General features: G+C 48.6%; 1 protein-coding gene across 1 annotated transcript; it reads left to right on the forward strand.

The window, feature by feature from the left end:
• Nucleotides 1-1,416: 1,416 nt before the first annotated feature.
• LOC116969354 (zinc finger protein 239-like) lies at nucleotides 1,417-18,644 on the forward strand. The gene is made up of 2 exons (XM_033016217.1): nucleotides 1,417-2,158; nucleotides 18,087-18,644. The coding sequence occupies exons 1-2, from the start codon at nucleotides 1,495-1,497 to the stop codon at nucleotides 18,548-18,550; spliced, it is 1,128 nt and encodes a 375-aa protein (XP_032872108.1). The 5' UTR covers nucleotides 1,417-1,494; the 3' UTR covers nucleotides 18,551-18,644.
• Nucleotides 18,645-19,607: the final 963 nt, after the last annotated feature.

Raw genomic sequence — 19,607 nt, forward strand, 5'->3', positions numbered from 1 at the left:
ACTAAAAGAAAAGAAAAGCAAAATTAAAAATGCATTATAAAAAGTGCAAAAGTTAAAAGTGCAATGTAGTTAAGATTTAGCTGAAAGCTAAAGTAAACATAAAAGTTTTCAGTCTTGTTTTAAAAGTGGTCAAAGTTGAGGCAAGTCTTAAATCTTCAGGAAGTTTATTCCAGCTATTTGTTGCATAGTAACTAAATCCTGCTTTCCCATGTTTTGTATTTACTCTGGGAATCACTAGCAGATTGGTTTCAGAAGATCTTAGCGGTCTAGAAGGCTTATATAGTGGAAGCATGTCAGTGATATACTTTGGCCCTAAACCATGTAGTGATTTATAGGTGAGCAGCAGGATTTTAAAATCAATTCTCTGACATACAGGGAGCCAATGTAAGGATTTAAGAATTGGTGTAATATGCTCAAATTCAGGTAGTTGAGGCTGGGACAATCCCATCGTTTAAGAAACAGTTTGACAAGTACATGGATAAGAACAAGTTTGGAGGGATGTGGACCAAGTTGGGACATGTTGGTTGGTGTGGGCAAGTTGGGCCAAAGGGCCTGTTTCCACGCTGTATCACTATGACTCTATGACAAAGTGCTGGAGTAACTCAGCGGGTCAGGCAGCATCTGTGGAGAAGATAGACGCAAAGTGCTGGAGTAACTCAGCGGGTCAGGCAGCATCTGTGGAGAAGACAGACGCAAAGTGCTGGAGTAACTCAGCGGGTCAGGCAGCATCTGTGGAGAAGATAGACGCAAAGTGCTGGAGTAACTCAGTGGGACAGGCAGCATCTGTGGAGAAGATAGACGCAAAGTGCTGGAGTAACTCAGCGGGACAGGCAGCATCCATGGAGAGAAAGAATGGGTGACGTTTTGTGTCGAGACCCTTCTTTGGTTCAGTTTGGTTTAGAGATGCAGCGCGGAAACAGGGGGGGATCTTATAGAAACGTACAACATTCTTAAGGGGTTGGACAGGCTAGATGCAGGAAGATTGTTCCCGATGTTGGGGAAGTCCAGAACAAGGGGCCACACACATTTTAAGGATCAGGGGGAAATCTTTTAGGACCGAGATGAGAAAAACATTTTTCACACAGAGAGTGGTGAATCTGTGGAATTCTCTGCCACAGAAGGTAGTTGAGGCCACAGTTCATTGGCTATATTTAAGAGGGAGTTAGATGTGGCCCTTGTGGCTAACGGGATCAGGGGGTATGGAGAGAAGGCAGGTACAGGATACTGAGTTGGATGATCAGCCATGATCATATTGAATGGCGGTGCAGGCTCGAAGGGCCGAATGGCCTACTCCTGCACCTATTTTCTATGTTTCTATGTCCCGTTTGGCAGCTTGTTGACGATCTGTGTTCCCCTCCTGCAGGGCTTAGGAGCCGTTGCTGTGGACGGAGAGACGGAGACGTCCGAGGACATTGGGGGTGGCCAGGGTGCCGGTGAGCCCCCCTCCCCCCATCTGCTCGGTGTGCGGGCCGAGCTTCGAGGGGCTGAGCTTCGATGGAGGACCACATGACGGGGCACAACAAGGAGAAGCGTTATGAGTGCGACGTGTGCGGCAAGGCCTGGCAGCGCCCGAGCGACCTGGAGACCCACCGGCGGGTGCACACGGGAGAACGCCCCTTCACCTGCTCCACCTGTGGCAAGAGCTTTTCCCAGTTGCCAAGGCTGCGGGTGCACCGGCTGGTGCACAGCAGCGAGCGGCCCTTTGCCTGCCCCGACTGCGGCAAAGGCTTCAAGTTGTCCACGGACCTGAAGAGGCACCGGCTCCTGCACACGGGGGAACGCCCCTACACCTGCAGCGACTGCGGCAAGGGCTTCACCGGCACCACCAGGCTACTGGAGCACCAGCGTGTCCACACCGGCGAGCGGCCCTACACCTGCGCCCAGTGCGGCAAGGGCTTTACCTGCTCCTCCAGCCTGCTGTCCCACCAGCAGATGCACGCCCGCGACCGGCCCTACCCCAGGCCCTTCACCTGCTCCGACTGTGGCAAGGGCTTCATGAGGGCACATGAGCTAAAGATCCACCAGCGGGTGCACACGGGCGAGAAGCCCTATGGCTGCTCCACATGCGGCAAGAGCTTCACCCAGTCGTCAGGGCTGCGGGTGCACCTGCGGGTGCACAGCAGCGAGCGGCCCTTCACCTGCTCCGACTGCGGCAAAGGCTTCAAGTCGTCCACGAACCTGAAGGTGCACAGGCGCCTGCACACGGGGGAATGCCCCTACACCTGCGGCGACTGCGGCAAGGGCTTCACCATCTCCACCAACCTGCTGGTGCACCAGCGCACCCACACCGGCGAGCGCCCCTTCTCCTGCTCCCACTGTGCCAAGTGTTTCAAGAGCGCACTGGGGCTGCGGGAGCACCTGCGGTTGCACACCGGAGAGTGACCCTTTGTGTGCGATGAGTGTGGCAAGGGTTTCACCCGCATGTCTGGCCTGTGGCAGCACATCTTTAGAAACATAGAAAATAGGTGCAGGAGGAGGCCATTTTGCCCTTCGAGCCTGCACCGCCATTCAATATGATCATGGCTGATCATCCAACTCAGTATCCTGTACCTGCCTTCTCCCCATACCCCCTGATACCTTTAGCCACAAGGGCCACATCTAACTCCCTCTTAAATATAGCCAATGAACTGTGGCCTCAACTACCTTCTGTGGCAGAGAATTCCACAGATTCACCACTCTCTGTGTGAAAAAAGTTTTTCTCATCTCGGTCCTAAAAGACTTCCCTCTTATCCTTAAATTGTGTGTGGCCCCTTGTTCTGGACTTCCCCAACATCGGGAACAATCTTCCTGCATCTAGCCTGTCCAACTCCTTAAGAATTTTGTAAGTTTCTACAAGATCCCCCCTCAATCTTCTAAATTCCAGCGAGTACAAGCCGAGTCTATCCAGTCTTTCTTCATATGAAAGTCCTGACATCCCAGGAATCAGTCTGGTGAACCTTCTCTGTACTCCCTCTATGGCAAGAATGTGTTTCATACCGAATAGTGAAAGCCCTGGAAAGAGTGGACCTGGAGAGGATGTTTTGGTCAGAGGGTCTTGGTGAGACCACACCTGGAGTATTGCGTACAGTTTTGGTCTCCTAATCTGAGGAAAGACATTCTTGCCATAGAGGGAGTACAGAGAAGGTTCACCAGACTGATTCCTGGGATGTCAGGACATTCATACGAAGAAAGACTGGATAGACTCAGTTTGTACTCGCTAGAATTTAGAAGATTGAGGGGGGATCTTATAGAAACTTACAAAATTCTTAAGGGGTTGGACAGGCTAGATGCAGGAAGATTGTTCCCGATGTTGGGGAAGTCCAGAACTAGGGGTCACAGTTTAAGGATAAGAGGGAAGTCTTTTAGGACCGGGATGAGAAAATCATTTTTTACACACAGAGAGTGGTGAATCTGTGGAATTCTCTGCCACAGAAGGTAGTTGAGGCCACAGTTCATTGGCTATATTTAAGAGGGAGTTAGATGTGGCCCTTGTGGCTAAAGGGATCAGGGGGTATGGAGAGAAGGCAGGTACGGGATACTGAGTTGGATGATCAGTCATGATCATATCGAATGGCGGTGCAGGCTCGAAGGGCCGAATGGCCTCTACTCCTGCACCTATGTTCTATGTTTCTATGAAATACCCAAGCTTGTCTCCTCACTACATTTACTGCTGGGTCCAGTCGCAAATCTGAGTTTTTGAGTGCTCTGTGCAAGGCATTCATTGATGCTGGAATTCCACTGTGGAAATTGGAAAACAAATCTCTCAGAGGTTTTTTAGAGAAATACACAGAGGAACATATACTGAGTGAGTCATTACGGAAAAACTATGTTGACAGCAACTTCAACATTGTTGTGTAGAAAATTAGAGATGAAGTTGCATGCAACAAAATATGCATCTCAAAAGAGGAGACAATGCTGTGGGGAGATATGTTGCCAATGTGGTCATCGGTACAATGGAGGCAGGTCATCCATCAAAGGAGTATTTGTTGACATCGGAAGTATTGGAGGTCAAACAGCTCAACTATTGCTCAGTTGCTGTACTTTGGCCAGAAGGTATAAAGCACGAGAATGTTCTTCTGTTTGTGACAGTTTTATTCCCCTAAATGTTGCATTTGACATGCTTAGCTCAAGGACTTCATAGAATTGCCAAGCACTTCTACTCAGCGGCTGTGGAAAGCATCTTGTCCGGAAACATTACAATCTGGTTTGGGAATTGCTCTGCCCAGGACAAGAAGGCTCTGCAGAGAATAGTGTGCGTTCGGCCGAACGCCCTATGGGAACTTCACTCGCCCCCCTGCAGGAACTATACATCAGGAGGTGCAACTCCCGAGCCAATAAGATCATGGGAGACCCCTTCCACCCCTGCAACGGACTGTTCCGGCTGCTACGGTCAGGCAAACGCCTCCGTTGCCATGCGGTGAGAACGGAGAGGTTGAGAAGGAGTTTCTTCCCAGAGGCCATTAGGACTGTAAACTCCTATCTCACTAGGGACTAACTTTTACTGGACCACTCTACTGCTTTTTTTTAAATTGCTGGTTTTTCCCCTTTTTCCTTCCGCCCACAATATTTAATATGTAAAAGAATATGTGATTCTGTTCGTAGTTTGTTTGTTTGTCTTTTTGCACAAAGTCCGCGAGCATTGCCACTTTTCATTTCACTGCACTATGTGTATGTGACGAATACGCTTGACTTGACTTGACACATATGTAGCTTGTTTCCAAATGTCGATCGCCTAGTTTCCAATGTCAAGAAAATCTTCCTCAACGCACCGTCACGTGTGCAGTTGTTCAAGGAAATGGCGCCCGAGATTCCGCAACGTCCTCAGCCCATTTTTGACTAGGTGGGGTACATAGCTCTCTGCTGTACTCTACAATGCTGCAAATTTTGAAAAGATAAAATAAATCGTCTTCTGTTTTGAAGGAGAAGAATCTGCTGCAGTCAGGATCGTCATTGAAATCATGCAGAAAAAGTCCCTCCACCGCGATCTTGTGTTTATTGCTTCCAATTTTGCGAACTTTCCCTTGAGAAACGTGGCGAAACATTAGTCAATAACTTACAGGTTTTCAACAAAGTAACTGACGATATTCGTAAAGTTCCTGGCGATGGAGGTAACGACATCCAAGGAAAATGTGAGAGTGATTTTAGCTAACTCTCTTGAAGAAATACAAAACATAGCTAAAGTTCTCAAAGGTAGTTGTAATGCCCAAGATGCCGACTTGAATATAGAGTCTGTAGCTTGTTTCGGGTATGCACCAGTGACCTCAGCTGGGGTAGAAAGAAGATTTCCACAAATGAAGCATATTCTGTCTGACAGACAGCATAGTTTAACACCAGATAATTTGAAAAAAATGCTTGTGAATTATGTGCAACCAGTCTTTTTATTATTTTTATTTTTGTGTATGTGTGTGGGGGGCGGGGAAACTTTTAAAATCTATCCCCTGCACGGAGAACCCGACCTTTTCCCTGTCGGGTCTCCGTTGTCGTTGGGGCTGAGCAACGTGGAGCGGCCTCCGGCAGGAACGACCTGGGGCTCCAGTCACGGAGCCTGCGGACCTACTCACCATCGCGGAGCTGGCCGAGTTCGGAGCGGGTGGAGCTGTGGTGGCGCTCGGCTGCTGCGACCCGACCCCGGCGATTCGGAGGCTCCAACCGCAGGTCTGGTGGACAGTGACACCGGGAGCCCGCGGGTCCCTGCTGGGAGACCGCTTTTCGGGGCTTCCGCAACGGCGACTTCTCCCGCCCGAGTTACGGGGTTGAAGAGTACCTGGAGCGGGGCCTTTCATCATCGCCCGGCGCGGTTTGGAATGGCTGCGGGACTTTGCTAGCGCACGCCGGGGGCTCCAACAACAAGACCCGGAGCGCGGCCTTGCATCGCCCGGCGCGGCGTTAATGGCCGCGGGACAATTACCATCGCCCGACGGGGGCTTTGACTCTGACATCGGGAGGGGAATGGGGAGTGCAGGGGAGAGATAAGTCTTTGCCTTCCATCACAGCGAGGAGGAGATGCGCTGTGATGGATGTTTGTGTAAATTGTGTTGTGTCTTGGTTCTTTCTTGTGTGTATGACTGCAGAAACAACATTTCGTTGGAACCTCAATGGGGTTCAAATGACAAATAAATTGTATTGTATTGTATTGAAATCATGCAGAAAAAGTCCCTCCACCGCGATCTTGTGTTTATTGCTTCCAATTTTGCAAGCTTCCCACAAGCTATCACTTCCCTTGAGAAACGTGGCGAAAACATTAGTCAATAACTTACAGGTTTTCAACAAAGTAACTGACGATATTCGTAAAGTTCCTGGCGATGGAGGCAACGACATCCAAGGAAAATGTGAGAGTGATTTTAGCTAACAAAGATCTTGAAGAAATACAAAACATAGCTAAAGTTCTCAAAGGTAGTTGTAATGCACAAGATGCCGACTTGAATATGGAGTCTGTAGCTTGTTTCGGGTATGCACCAGTGACCTCAGCTGGGGTAGAAAGAAGATTTCCACAAATGAAGCATATTCTGTCTGACAGACCGCATAGTTTAACACCAGATAATTTGAAATCAATGCTTGTAAATTATGTGCAACCAGTCATTTAATGTAGTGTGCCTTTATATTATCATTTTAAACCATATTTTGGTGGTGGAAATAAATGCATTTATTGTGCCTTTTTTATAATTTTATTTTACCTTTTTGCCTGCATGTTTCAGAGTTTTTTGAGTGCCTAAACATGCTGGCTCTATTTATCATTAATGTTTTATTATTATTAATGTGTAGTGTTTTCTGAGTCATTCGTAACTGTCACTGTATAGAAACATAGACAATAGGTGCAGGAGTAGAGGCCATTCGGCCCTTCGAGCCTGCACCGCCATTCAATATGATCATGGCTGATCATCCAACTCAGTATCCTGTACCTGCCTTCTCTCCATACCCCCTGATCCCTTTAGCCACAAGGGCCACATCTAACTCCCTCTTAAATATAGCCAATGAACTGTGGCCTCAACTACCTTCTGTGGCAGAGAATTCCACAGATTCACCACTCTCTGTGTGTGAAAAATGTTTTTCTCATCTCGGTCCTAAAAGATTTCCCCCTTATCCTTAAACTGTGTGTGTGGCCCCTTGTTCTGGACTTCCCCAACATCAAGAAGTATCTTCCTGCATCTAGCCTGTCCAACCCCTTAAGAATTTTGTAAGTTTCTATAAGATCCCCCCTCAATCTCCTAAATTCTAGCGAGTACAAGCCGAGTCTATCCAGTCTTTCTTCATATGAAAGTCCTGACATCCCAGGAATCAGTCTGGTGAACCTTCTCTGTACTCCCTCTATGGCAAGAATGTCCTTCCTCAGATTAGGAGACCAAAACTGTACGCAATACTCCAGGTGTGGTCTCACCAAGACCCTGTACAACTGCAGTAGAACCTCCCTGCTCCTATACTCAAATCCTCTATGGCAAGAATGTCTTTCCTCAGATTAGGAGACCAAAACTGTACGCAATACTCCAGGTGTGGTCTCACCAAGACCCTGTACAACTGCAGTAGAACCTCCCTGCTCCTATACTCAAATCCTCTGCAGGAACTATACATCAGAAGGTGCAGATCCAGAGCTAGCTACATTATGGGGGACCCCTTCCACCCCAGTAACGGACTCTTCCAGCTGCTACTGTCAGGCAAACGCCTCCGCTGTCATGCTGTGAAAACGGAGAGGATGAGAAGGAGTTTCTTACCAGAGGCCATTAGGACTGTAAACTCCTATCTCACTAGGGGCTAACTGTACAGTACCGATTTACTGTTGGGTGATGTATTTTTTAATTGCTGTTTTTTCTTTTTTGACTCCCGCAAATAGTTAATATGTGAATATGTGATTCTGTTCAATTCTGTTTTGTAGTGGGGTTTTTTTTTTGCACAATCCGCGAGCATTGCCCCTTTTCATTTCACTGTGTGAGATATATTGTTTGTGCTCACAATCACTACTCAGAGACTAAATCGTGGAAACAAGAAATGCTTTATTTGCGAGTCTGCAGAATCGGGTGCCTCTCCAAGTTGAGACACACCGAGCAAAGGAAAAACGTCTATTTTTATACAATTCAGTATACAGTCTTTATTGATCGGACGCCTCCCCTTCTGACCCCTTCCAATCAGGGTACCGAGGTTCACAATCTTCCAACCCTCCCCTCCGTGCGTCATCAATCATTCCCTCTCCTCCCACATCATACATCGCATGTACATTTAAATTAGGTTCTTTGTCATGAGGGGCGTAAAGTTAATATTCATTTAACTTATTAAGCATGCGCAGTATCTGTGCCCTAACCTAATTAATTGCCTTTGACCTAAAGAATAGCTTCTGTGTTGTCAGCTACATTCCTTACCTTATCTTGTTATTCTACAATGTTATCAACAGCTCTGAAGGTCTGACTGTTTGTTGGAATCACAAGGTTGGTGATTACAGCTACTCGGCCCATCACAATGATGGTGGTTTAATCATCTTATCCCTCACAATCCTCCCTTTTTCTTTTGCTACGCATCCTGTATTAAACCCCATTCCTAGACTTCCTGCTGTTCCAAAGCTAATAACATTCTTCTTATCTCTCTTTCCTCTGGGTCCTCTCTCGGCCTCATTATCATTATCTTCTGGACGCCCCCTTTCTCCCACATGGGGACTACAACTGCCTGCATTTGGCGTATACTTCTAGCTATAAGAACCCTGAGACATGGTATGCAACAGGGGATAATGATCAATGCAGCTAATGCCCATAAAATCACCAGTCCCACCGCTTTCCACCAGGCTCCTCCTAAAATGTAATCCCACCATCCTGCTCCCATGATTGTGTTCCATCTCTGTACCGGGACATGTGCTATTTTTCTGATTCCTTCTGATATATCCATTACTGCTTGCCCGTTGTCATCTATGTTTAGGCAGCAATTAGAGAGGTTGAATTTTCCGCATACTCCTCCCTCTTCGGCTAGTAAGTAGTCTAAGGCCAAACGGTTTTGGTATATCGCTGTTCTCATCTGTGTCTGCTGCTTTGCCAACATCTCTAGTGCAGATGCAGTCTGGTTAGTAATTACTTCCAGCACTGCCTGTAGTCTTATGATCCGATTTAACATATACACTGGGGTCCGGTAGCCCCAGGATCCGTCCTGTGCCCAAGTGGCTGGTCCATAATATGAGATGATTCTTGCAGGTGGCCACTCATCATTTTCCCATTTTCCGATGTCCATTCCTCTCTTCGTTCGGTGTAGATCGTCAAAGATGGGTGTGCCTAGCGACCGCCCCTCCTCAGTGGTCAACAGAAAAAACCCTGGTTGTACCAGTCCAATTAAACAAGTCCCACTCCATTTTTCTGGCAATACCGAGTATGCCTTGTGTCCGCATATCCATAGCAGTCCTTCAGGGGCCGGTCCACTAGAGGTAACATTGTCCCATATGTCCTGCAACACTGGGATTCCCTGGTAAGGGTTGTTCCCGGTGCAATTCCATAATCCAGTCGATTCGCTTCCATCAGTCTTCATCCAGATAGTACAGTTTCCTTCATCCTTTACAGTGGGATACCATTGAGGTTCCTCTGGCCACCACACTCGGGATTGATTTGGCCACTGGGTGATGATGCGCTGGCAGGGGCTGCTGCCTACTAGGATGGCATCCTTTGCCCAGGGCCTGGCGATACACTCAGTTCCAACTGGGGTGTGTGTCAGGACCCATTCCTGGGGACTTCGATCTCTTCCCACCGTCAAATTCCACTTTATCAGGTTCCATACCTCAATGATAGATCCTCTCCATGGCCACCAGTCCACAAACAGGTTTCTCCCCACTTCGGGGATCTTAATCTGCTGCTTTATTTCATCATACATAGTCTGGTGCAGTTGAGGCTGGGAAGGTGGGGGAGGTTTGTTGACTACTGCTTCTGCTAACTTCCCTATCACTACCTCCTTCTTTTTGTCTAATGTTTCCTCCCTGGCTCGGGAAGGGATGCCTAACTGTCCTCTCTTGGTCATGCAGACCCATTTCTCCCCTTTTGGGCAGGTAATGTGCCCAACACTTCCTACATGTCCCTTATTTTCTACTACATAATACCCCCTCCCCTCGTCCTGACAAACAGCTCTAGTCCTTAGGTCGTAGCAAACATCACTTACATGGGAATGATAGGTAAATGATCTGGTTGTTCGCCCTCCATATCTGATAGGATGGTAGCACTTATCACAGTTATTAACACTTCTTATAATGGTTACATACATAGTTAGTAATACTACAACTGCTCTTTTCATGCTGTTAGTTTCATACAGTTAATGCCAGGGGCTTATTCCCTGGTTTTACCGTCCACTGATCGTCTTTCTCGGGAACTGACGGCGGGTCAACGGGTCCTTTAACCCGGGTCGCATGTGTCCACCCTTGTTCTTTTGTTCGTACTGCTGTCTCCGTTGTCAGCAATGCCAGGTATGGGCCAGTCCACCGGGGCTGCAGTTTCTCCTCCTTCCAACTTTTAATCAGTACCCAGTCACCGGCCTTTATATCGTGTATTGGAAAGTCGAGTGGTGGACTTTGTGCCAACAGTCCTTTTATTTTTAATTCTGCAAGGGAACGAGACACTGCCAGTAAATAGTTCCTCAGGAACACATCGCTGCCTTCGAAGGTCGGCGTGCCCTCTACCTTTCCAAGATAGGGCAGCCCAAACAACATTTCGTAGGGAGACACCGCAATATCTTTACGGGGTGCCGTTCGTATTCTTAATAATGCAATTGGTAAACACTTAGTCCAGGGTAGTCTGGTTTCCTCCATTAACTTAGTTATCTGTGTTTTAAGGGTTGCATTCATCCTTTCCACTCGCCCAGAACTCTGGGGGTGCCAGGGTGTATGCAATTTCCAATTTATTCCCAAGGTACTGCAAACCAACAGGTGAACCTTAGAGGCAAATGTGTTCCTCGGTCGGAATCTATGGATTCGATGACCCCGTATCGGGGAATGATTTGTTCTAATAATATCCGGGTTACTGCCTGAGCGGTGGCATTTATCGTGGGAAATGCTTCCACCCACCTGGTGAAATGGTCTACAACTACTAGGAGGTACTTCCACCTTTGTATTCTTGGAAGTTCTGTAAAATCTACCTGTATTCTCTGGAAGGGTCTTATAGCCAATTGTTGTCCTCCACCAGGGACAGCTCTCATTACCTTCTTGTTAACCCTCTGACATAACACACAACCGGAGACTGTCTGCTTAGCCAAAGTATAGATACCTCGGCAAGCGTAGGTCCGTAGTAGTGTGTCACACAGGGCCTGCGCTCCCCAATGTGACTGGGAGTGCAGTTGTGTCATCAAATCCCGAGTTAATCCTTTGGTTAACATTTGTTTCCCATCCGGTGTCCACCACCTCCCGTCAGTGGAACGCCGAGCCCCTAACTCATTCATTTTGTCCTCCTCCTCCTGTGAGAATACAGGTATCTTTCCTACTCCTTCCCTTAATGGTATTAAAGACAACATCCTCACTGTTCCTTCTGTCGCTGCCTTTTTGGCGGCTCCGTCTGCCGCTTCATTTCCCCTTGCTTCTAATGAGTTCCCCTTTTGGTGTCCCGCCACCTGGACCACCGCTATCCTTTCTGGCAAATGTAATGCTTCCAGCGCCTTCTCAATTAATTGCTCATGTGCCAACTCCTTTCCTCTTGCTGTAATCATCCCCCTTTCTTTCCATATTCTCCCAAACATGTGCACTACTCCAAATGCATATTTGGAGTCGGTGTACACCGTTCCTTCCTTCCCCTCCAACAATTCTAACGCCCGTATTAAGGCATACAATTCACATGACTGAGCCGACCAACTACCTGGCAAACTGCCCGCTTCCACTCCTTCAAATCCTTCTCCTCCTATTACGGCATACCCACTATATCTTTTTCCATTTATACAGCGGGAAGAACCGTCTATAAACCACCTTTCTCCCTCTACCAGAGGCTGCTTCTCCAAATCCTCCCTGCTCTTGGTCTGTAGTTCTATAACTTCGCTACAGTAGTGTTCTGGTCTCTGCCCTTCCTGCTCGTCGTCCGCCGAGTATAAAAACTGGGAAGGGTTTAAATTCTTATCGGTCAGAATGGTCAAATCGTCTTTTTCCATAAGTATCACTTCGTACTTTAGGATCCTGGAGTCAGTCAACCACCGGTTGGACTTCTGAGTTAGTATTGTCCGGACCGTGTGGGGAGTAGATACTACCAGGTCACCTCCAAATGTCAATTTTCTACTTTCTTCCACTAATATTGCTGTTGCTGCGACCGCTTGAATACATACAGGCCACCCTCGTGATACCGGATCCAAGAGTTTAGAAAGGAATGCGACTGGCTGTCGCTTCCCTCCTCTCTTTTGTGTCAGTACCCCCAACGCAATTCCATTCTCCGCATTAACAAAGAGATGGAATGGTTGATCAATGGACGGGAGGGTCAGTACCGGTGCGGTGATCAGGCTATTCTTTATTTCTCCAAATCTCTGTTCGTCCTCAGAATCCCATTGTACTTTATCAGTCTCCTCACACAATTTATCATACAAGAACTTGACTTGTCGGGTGTAATTGTCTATCCATAATCTACAGTATCCAATTAACCCGAGAAACTTCCTGATTTCTTTTTTGTTCCTTGGCATCGGCAGCCCGGTGATCCCAGCTATTCTTTCAGGTTTATTCTCCTTTTCCCGTCACTAATCAGGTGTCCTAGATATTTAACCTCCTGTTCTACAAATTGTAGTTTATTTTTGGACACTCTCAATCCCTTTTCCCCTAAAAAGTTTAAGAGGGTTATGGTTGCATCCCTTACTGGCTCTTCTTCTCCGCCTGAGAGTAACAAATCATCTACGTACTGCAATAATTGTGTCCCATTGGTCCTGGGAACATCCTCTAATACTTGTTCTATATTTGCCCGAACAGGTTCGAGGATTCAGTAAATCCCTGAGGGAGCACAGTCCATCGATACTGTTGCTTCCTCAGTGTGTCTGGGTTTTCCCACTCGAATGCAAAGAGGTCTCTACTTTCCTCAGCCAGGGGGCAGCTCCAAAAGGCGTCTTTCAGATCTACCACACTGAACCACCTGTGGTTAGGGGGTATACGTCCCATTATGGTATAAGGATTTGGGACTACCGGGTGTCGAGCCCTAACTACCCTATTCAATTCTCTTAGGTCCTGGACCAGTCGGAACGTTCCGTCAGTCTTTCTTACAGGGAGTATTGGCGTGTTGTAGGGGGACATACAACTCTCCAATACTCCATCCTTCAGTAAGTTTTCTATAATTGGCTGCAGCCCTTTCCTTCCTTCCATTGAAATCGGATACTGTCTTACTTGTACTACTTCACTTCCTTCTCGCAAGGCTATCCTCAGAGGTGGTATTCTTAGCCCTCCCCTATTTCCCTCTCTTGCCCACACCTGTGAGACTATTCTTTCTTCATCTTCGGTCGTCAATTTATATAGTTGTACTATAATCTGTCCACCTACGGGAGCTGTGCCCATTCCTAATTGAACTTGTAAGTCCCTTCCCATCAGATTTATTCCTGCCTGGGGCACCAGGATTAAGTCTTCCATGGCCTCTCGATTTTCATATCTTACCATTACTCCTTCTATCTCGGGAGCTTTCATTACCTTTCCCCCTACTCCAGAGATTTTGACTTGCTTTTCCCCTAATCCCATTCCCTCCGGTATCCTGGTTACACTTGATCTTTCCGCCCCTGAGTCTACCATAAATACCGTGTCTTCTCCTTGGGGACCTAATTTTAAGTTTACCAAAGGTTCCCGTGTACGTCCTACACACCCCAAGGAGGGGAACCCCTGACCCCCCTATTCCTCCATCAGTGTGTACGATTGTACTTCATGCCTTATCTTTGGACATTCTCTTTTAAAGTGTCCTTCTTTGTGACAATGATAACACCGGGATGGCCCGGTTCGCCATCCCCCTGATCCTTGTTCTTTATTTCCCGGGGGACCCCAACCTTGGTCCCTCCATTCACCCCTTCCTCTTTCTCTTCTTTGAAAGTTTGGGGTCCCTGGTTCTTGCCCCCCCCCCCTCACGGGAGGAGCAGATGCCCTGACCACGGGGGTTCTTTGGGTTGGGTTCCAACGCCACTTATTTCTCAATCCGACAACTCTTCGGATGTCTCAATAAGCCAGACGCACACCTCACCCCCCCCCCCCCCCTCACCCCATCCGTGCAACATCCGCCCCAATGGACTATCAGGCGGAATGTGCGGCTCTTCACCAGTTTGAGCCTTTTTCCCCGGGCCCTTACTTTGCCCGTTCCGGTTACCCATCCCTGTCAGATCTTTTCCCGTCCAACAGAACCCAATCGCCCGAGTAATACTTAATAGTCAATATTCTTACCCGAGTCCTGTGCACAGAAATTGCTCGATTGATTGATCCCTTTCACCGGATTCCCTCTTGTTTCCAGAGTCTCTTGTCCGAATATCACTCGCTCAAACCACTGACGGCAAGCAAGGAGATCAGAGACTGCTGAAATCAGCAGGGTGCACCTTCCCTTCCTTTCGTGCCTCCATCAAGCGGCCGGAGTGGCGATCGCGGACGATCCCCCAACTTGTGAGATATATTGTTTGTGTTCACAATCACTACTCAGAGACTAAATCGTGGAAACAAGAAATGCTTTATTTGCGAGTCTGCAGAATCGGGTGCCTCTCCAAGTTGAGACACACCGAGCAAAGGAAAAACGTCTTGTTTTATACAATTCAGTATACAGTCTTTATTGATCGGACGCCTCCCCTTCTGACCCCTTCCAATCAGGGTACCGAGGTTCACAATCTTCCAACCCTCCCCTCCGTGCGTCATCAATCATTCCCTCTCCTCCCACATCATACATCGCATGTACATTTAAATTAGGTTCTTTGTCATGAGGGGCGTAAAGTTAATATTCATTTAACTTATTAAGCATGCGCAGTATCTGTGCCCTAACCTACTTAATTGCCTTTGACCTAAAGAATAGCTTCTGTGTTGTCAGCTACATTCCTTACCTCATCTTGTTATTCTACAATGTTATCAACAGCTCTGAAGGTCTGACTATTTGTTCGAATCACAAGGTTGGTGATTCCAACTGCTCGGCTCATCACAAGGTCGGTGACTACAACCGTTCGGCCCCTCACAATGGTGGTGGATTAATCATCTTATCCCTCACATTGGGGAAGTCCAGAACAAGGGGCCACACACACAGTTTAAGGATAAGGGGGAAATCCTTTAGGACCGAGATGAGAAAAACATTTTTTTTCCCCACACAGAGAGTGGTGAATCTGTGGAATTCTCTGCCACAGAAGGTAGTTGAGGCCACACAGTTCATTGGCTATATTTAAGAGGGAGTTAGATGTGGCCTTTGTGGCTAAAGGGATCAGGGGGTATGGAGAGAAGGCAGGTACAGGATACTGAGTTGGATGATCAGCCATGATCATATTGAATGGCGGTGCAGGCTCGAAGGGCCGAATGGCCTCTACTCCTGCACCTATTTTCTATGTTTCTATAAGTACTGTAGCATTACCTTTGCGACATGCCAGTTATAACTCTTGATTCAACTTGCACCCTATATCCAGGCTACTCTTTGGGGGCCTGTAGATAACTCCCATTAAGGTCTTCTTTCCCTTACAATTCCTCCATTCTCTCCTTCCTGACTCTACATCTCCTCGCAAGGGACTGAATTTCATTCCTCACCAACAGAGCTACCCCACCCCCTCTGCCCACCTGTCTGTCTTTTCGATAGGACGTATACCCTTGAATATTCACATCCCAGCCCTGGCCTTCTTGCAGCCACTTCTCTGATTCTCACATCACCATACTTGCAAGCACAATGTTCCCGATGTTGGGGGAGTCCAGAACCAGGGGCCACACACACACACACAGTTTAAGAATAAGGGGTCGGCCATTTAGAACGGAGACGAGGAAACACTTTTTCTCACAGAGAGTGGTGAGTCTGTGGAATTCTCTGCCTCAGAGGGCGGTGGAGGCCGGTTCTCTGGATGCTTTCAAGAGAGAGCTAGATAGGGCTCTTAAAAATAGCGGTGTCAGGGGATATGGGTAGAAGGCAGGAACGGGGTACTGATTGGGGATGATCAGCCATGATCACATTGAATGGCGATGCTGGCTCGAAGGGCCAAATGGCCTCTACTCCTGCACCTTTTTGATAAAAGGATTTGTGTCTAGGAGCAGGGAGGTTCTACTGCAGTTGTACAGGGTCTTGGTGAGACCACACCTGGAGTATTGCGTACAGTTTTGGTCTCCTAATCTGAGGAAAGACATTCTTGCCATAGAGGATTTGAGTATAGGAGCAGGGAGGTTCTACTGCAGTTGTACAGGGTCTTGGTGAGACCACACCTGGAGTATTGCGTACAGTTTTGGTCTCCTAATCTGAGGAAAGACATTCTTGCCATAGAGGATTTGAGTATAGGAGCAGGGAGGTTCTACTGCAGTTGTACAGGGTCTTGGTGAGACCACACCTGGAGTATTGCGTACAGTTTTGGTCTCCTAATCTGAGGAAAGACATTCTTGCCATAGAGGATTTGAGTATAGGAGCAGGGAGGTTCTACTGCAGTTGTACAGGATCTTGGTGAGACCACACCTGGAGTATTGCGTACAGTTTTGGTCTCCTAATCTGAGGAAAGACATTCTTGCCATAGAGGATTTGAGTATAGGAGCAGGGAGGTTCTACTGCAGTTGTACAGGGTCTTGGTGAGACCACACCTGGAGTATTGCGTACAGTTTTGGTCTCCTAATCTGAGGAAAGACATTCTTGCCATAGAGGATTTGAGTATAGGAGCAGGGAGGTTCTACTGCAGTTGTACAGGGTCTTGGTGAGACCACACCTGGAGTATTGCGTGCAGTTTTGGTCTCCTAATCTGAGGAAAGACATTCTTGCCATAGAGGATTTGAGTATAGGAGCAGGGAGGTTCTACTGCAGTTGTACAGGATCTTGGTGAGACCACACCTGGAGTATTGCGTACAGTTTTGGTCTCCTAATCTGAGGAAAGACATTCTTGCCATAGAGGGAGTACAGAGAAGGTTCACCAGACTGATTCCTGGGATGTCAGGACTTTCATATGAAGAAAGACTGGATAGACTCTGCTTGTACTCGCTAGAATTCAGAAGATTGAGGGGGGATCTGATAGAAACGTACAAAATTCTTAAGGGGTTGGACAGGCTAGATGCAGGAAGATTGTTCCCGATGTTGGGGAATTCCAGAACAAGGGGTCACACACAGAGTTTAAGGATAAGGGGGAAATCTTTTAGGACCGAGATGAGAAAAACATTTTTTTTTCACACACAGAGAGTGGTGAATCTGTGGAATTCTCTGCCACAGAAGGTAGTTGAGGCCACACAGTTCATTGGCTATATTTAAGAGGGAGTTAGATGTGGCCTTTGTGGCTAAAGGGATCAGGGGGTATGGAGAGAAGGCAGGTACAGGATACTGAGTTGGATGATCAGCCATGATCATATTGAAAGGCGGTGCAGGTTCGAAGGGCCGAATGGCCTCTACTCCTGCACCTATTGTCTATGTTTCTATGAGATGGATTCTTAGACAGCTTGTCTATTGTCTATTGTTTGTAATGTCCTGTTTGCCAGCTTGTTGACCCTCTGTGTTCCCCTCCTGCAGGGTTTATGAGCTGTTGCTGTGGACGGAGAGACAGGGACGTGAGCGGCCTTTGAGGGCGGCCAGGGTGCCGGTGAGCCCCCCGCCCCCCCTCATCTGCTCGGTGTGCGGGCTGAGCTTCGAGGGGCTGAGCTTCGATGGAGGACCACATGACGGGGCACAACAAGAAGAAGCGTTATGAGTGCGACGTATGTGGCAAGGTCTGGCAGTGCCCGAGCCAGCTGGAGATCCACCGATGGGTGCACACGGGAGAACGCCCCTTCGACTGCACGGACTGCGGCAAGAGCTACTATTCGGCGCGGGACCTGACGGTCCACCGGCGGGTGCACACGGGCGAGAGGCCCTATGGCTGTTCCACCTGCGGCAAGAGCTTCATCTGTTCTGCGGCTCTGCGGCGGCACGGGCGGGTGCACAGGCCCTTCACCTGCTCCGACTGCGGCAAGAGCTTCATCTGTTCTGCGGCTCTGCGGCGGCACAGGCGGATGCACGGGTGGGTGCGGCGGCCCTTCACCTGCTCCGACTGCTTGAAAGGCTTCAAGTCGCCCACGGAACTGAAAGAGCACATGCGCATGCACACCGGGGAGCGGCCCTACACCTGCAGCGACTGCGGCAAGGGCTTCATCCGCTCCAACAACATGCTGGACCACCGACGCACCCACAGTGGCGATCGCCCCTACACCTGCGCCCAGTGCGGCAAGAGCTTCACCCGCTCCTCCTGGCTGCAGTCCCACCAGCGGGCGCACGCCGGCGACAGTCCCGTCTCCAGCCCGTTGTTTGCCACGGACTCCCACGCCCTGTCCCACCAGCACGCGCACACCGGCGGCCAGCCCTACGACTGCCCGTACTGCGGCGAGTCGTTTGACAGCTCGCGGGGGTTGCGGCAGCACCAGCGGTCCCACGCCGGCGAGCCGATGCTCCCACCGCGACAAGCGTTTCAAGAGAGCACGGGGGCTGCGGGAGCAGCGGCGGATACACACCGGAGAGAGACTCTTTGAGTGCGCTGAGTGTGGCAAGGGATTCGCCCGCATGTCCAGCCTGTGGCAACACCGGCGTACCCCACAGCGGTGAGCGTCCATTCCCCTGCCCGTCCCGTGGCCTTGACCACCAGCGAGTCCACACCGGCCAACACTTATTAAGGTCCCATATAGGTACCTGTCTAACTTTCTGAAGAAGGGTTTCGGCCCGAAACGTTGCCTATTTCCTTCGCTCCATAGATGCTGCTGCACCCGCTGAGTTTCTCCAGCATTTTTGTCTACCTTCGATTTTCCAGCATCTGCAGTTCCTTCTTAAACACTTAAACGTTAGGATAGTCCCGGCCTCAACCAGCTCGTTCCATACACCCACCTGTGTTGAAAAGTCACCCCTCAGATTCCTATTAAATCTTTTCCCCTTCACCTTGAACCCATGTCCTCTGGTCCTCGATTCCCCTACTCTGGGCAAGAGATTCTGCGCTTCTAACTATATTGTGTTCTATGCAAGATTCCAGCATCTGCAGTTCCTTGTGTCTCCCTCACCTATATCCACCTATCACTTCTGAAGAAGAGTCTCAACCTGAAACATCACCCATTCCTTCTCTCTAGAGATGCTGCCTGTCCCGCTGAGTTACTCCAGCATTTTGTATCCACCTATCACTTACATAGAGACATAGACAATAGGTGCAGCAGTAGAGGCCATTCGGCCCTTCAGGCCGGCACCGCCATTCAATATGATCATGGCTGATCATCCAACTCATCAGTATCCTGTACCTGCCTTCTCTCCATACCCACCGATCCCTTTAGCCACAAGGGCCACATCTAACTCCCTCTTAAATATAGCCAATGAACTGTGGCCTCAACTACCTTCTGTGGCAGAGAATTCCACAGATTCACCACTCTCTGTGTGTGAAAAAAAATGTTTTTCTCATCTTGGTCCTAAAGGATTTACCCTCTATCCTTAAGCTGTGACCCCTTGTCCTGGACTTCCCCAACATCGGGAACAATCTTCCTGCATCTAGCCTGTCCAACCCCTTAAGAATTTTGTAAGTTTCTATAAGATCCCCCCTCAATCTTCTAA

Source organism: Amblyraja radiata, unplaced genomic scaffold, assembly GCF_010909765.2.
Source record: "Amblyraja radiata isolate CabotCenter1 unplaced genomic scaffold, sAmbRad1.1.pri S160, whole genome shotgun sequence".
NCBI classification, from domain to species: domain Eukaryota; kingdom Metazoa; phylum Chordata; class Chondrichthyes; order Rajiformes; family Rajidae; genus Amblyraja; species Amblyraja radiata.

Coding starts and splice junctions, on each gene's coding strand:
- LOC116969354 (XM_033016217.1), top strand. CDS start 1,495: ATGGAGGACCACATGACGGGGCACAACAAGGAGAAGCGTTATGAGTGC. Junction 2,159..18,086: donor CTGCTCCGACTGCGGCAAAG/GCTTCAAGTCGT, acceptor ACTGCTTGAAAG/GCTTCAAGTCGCCCACGGAA.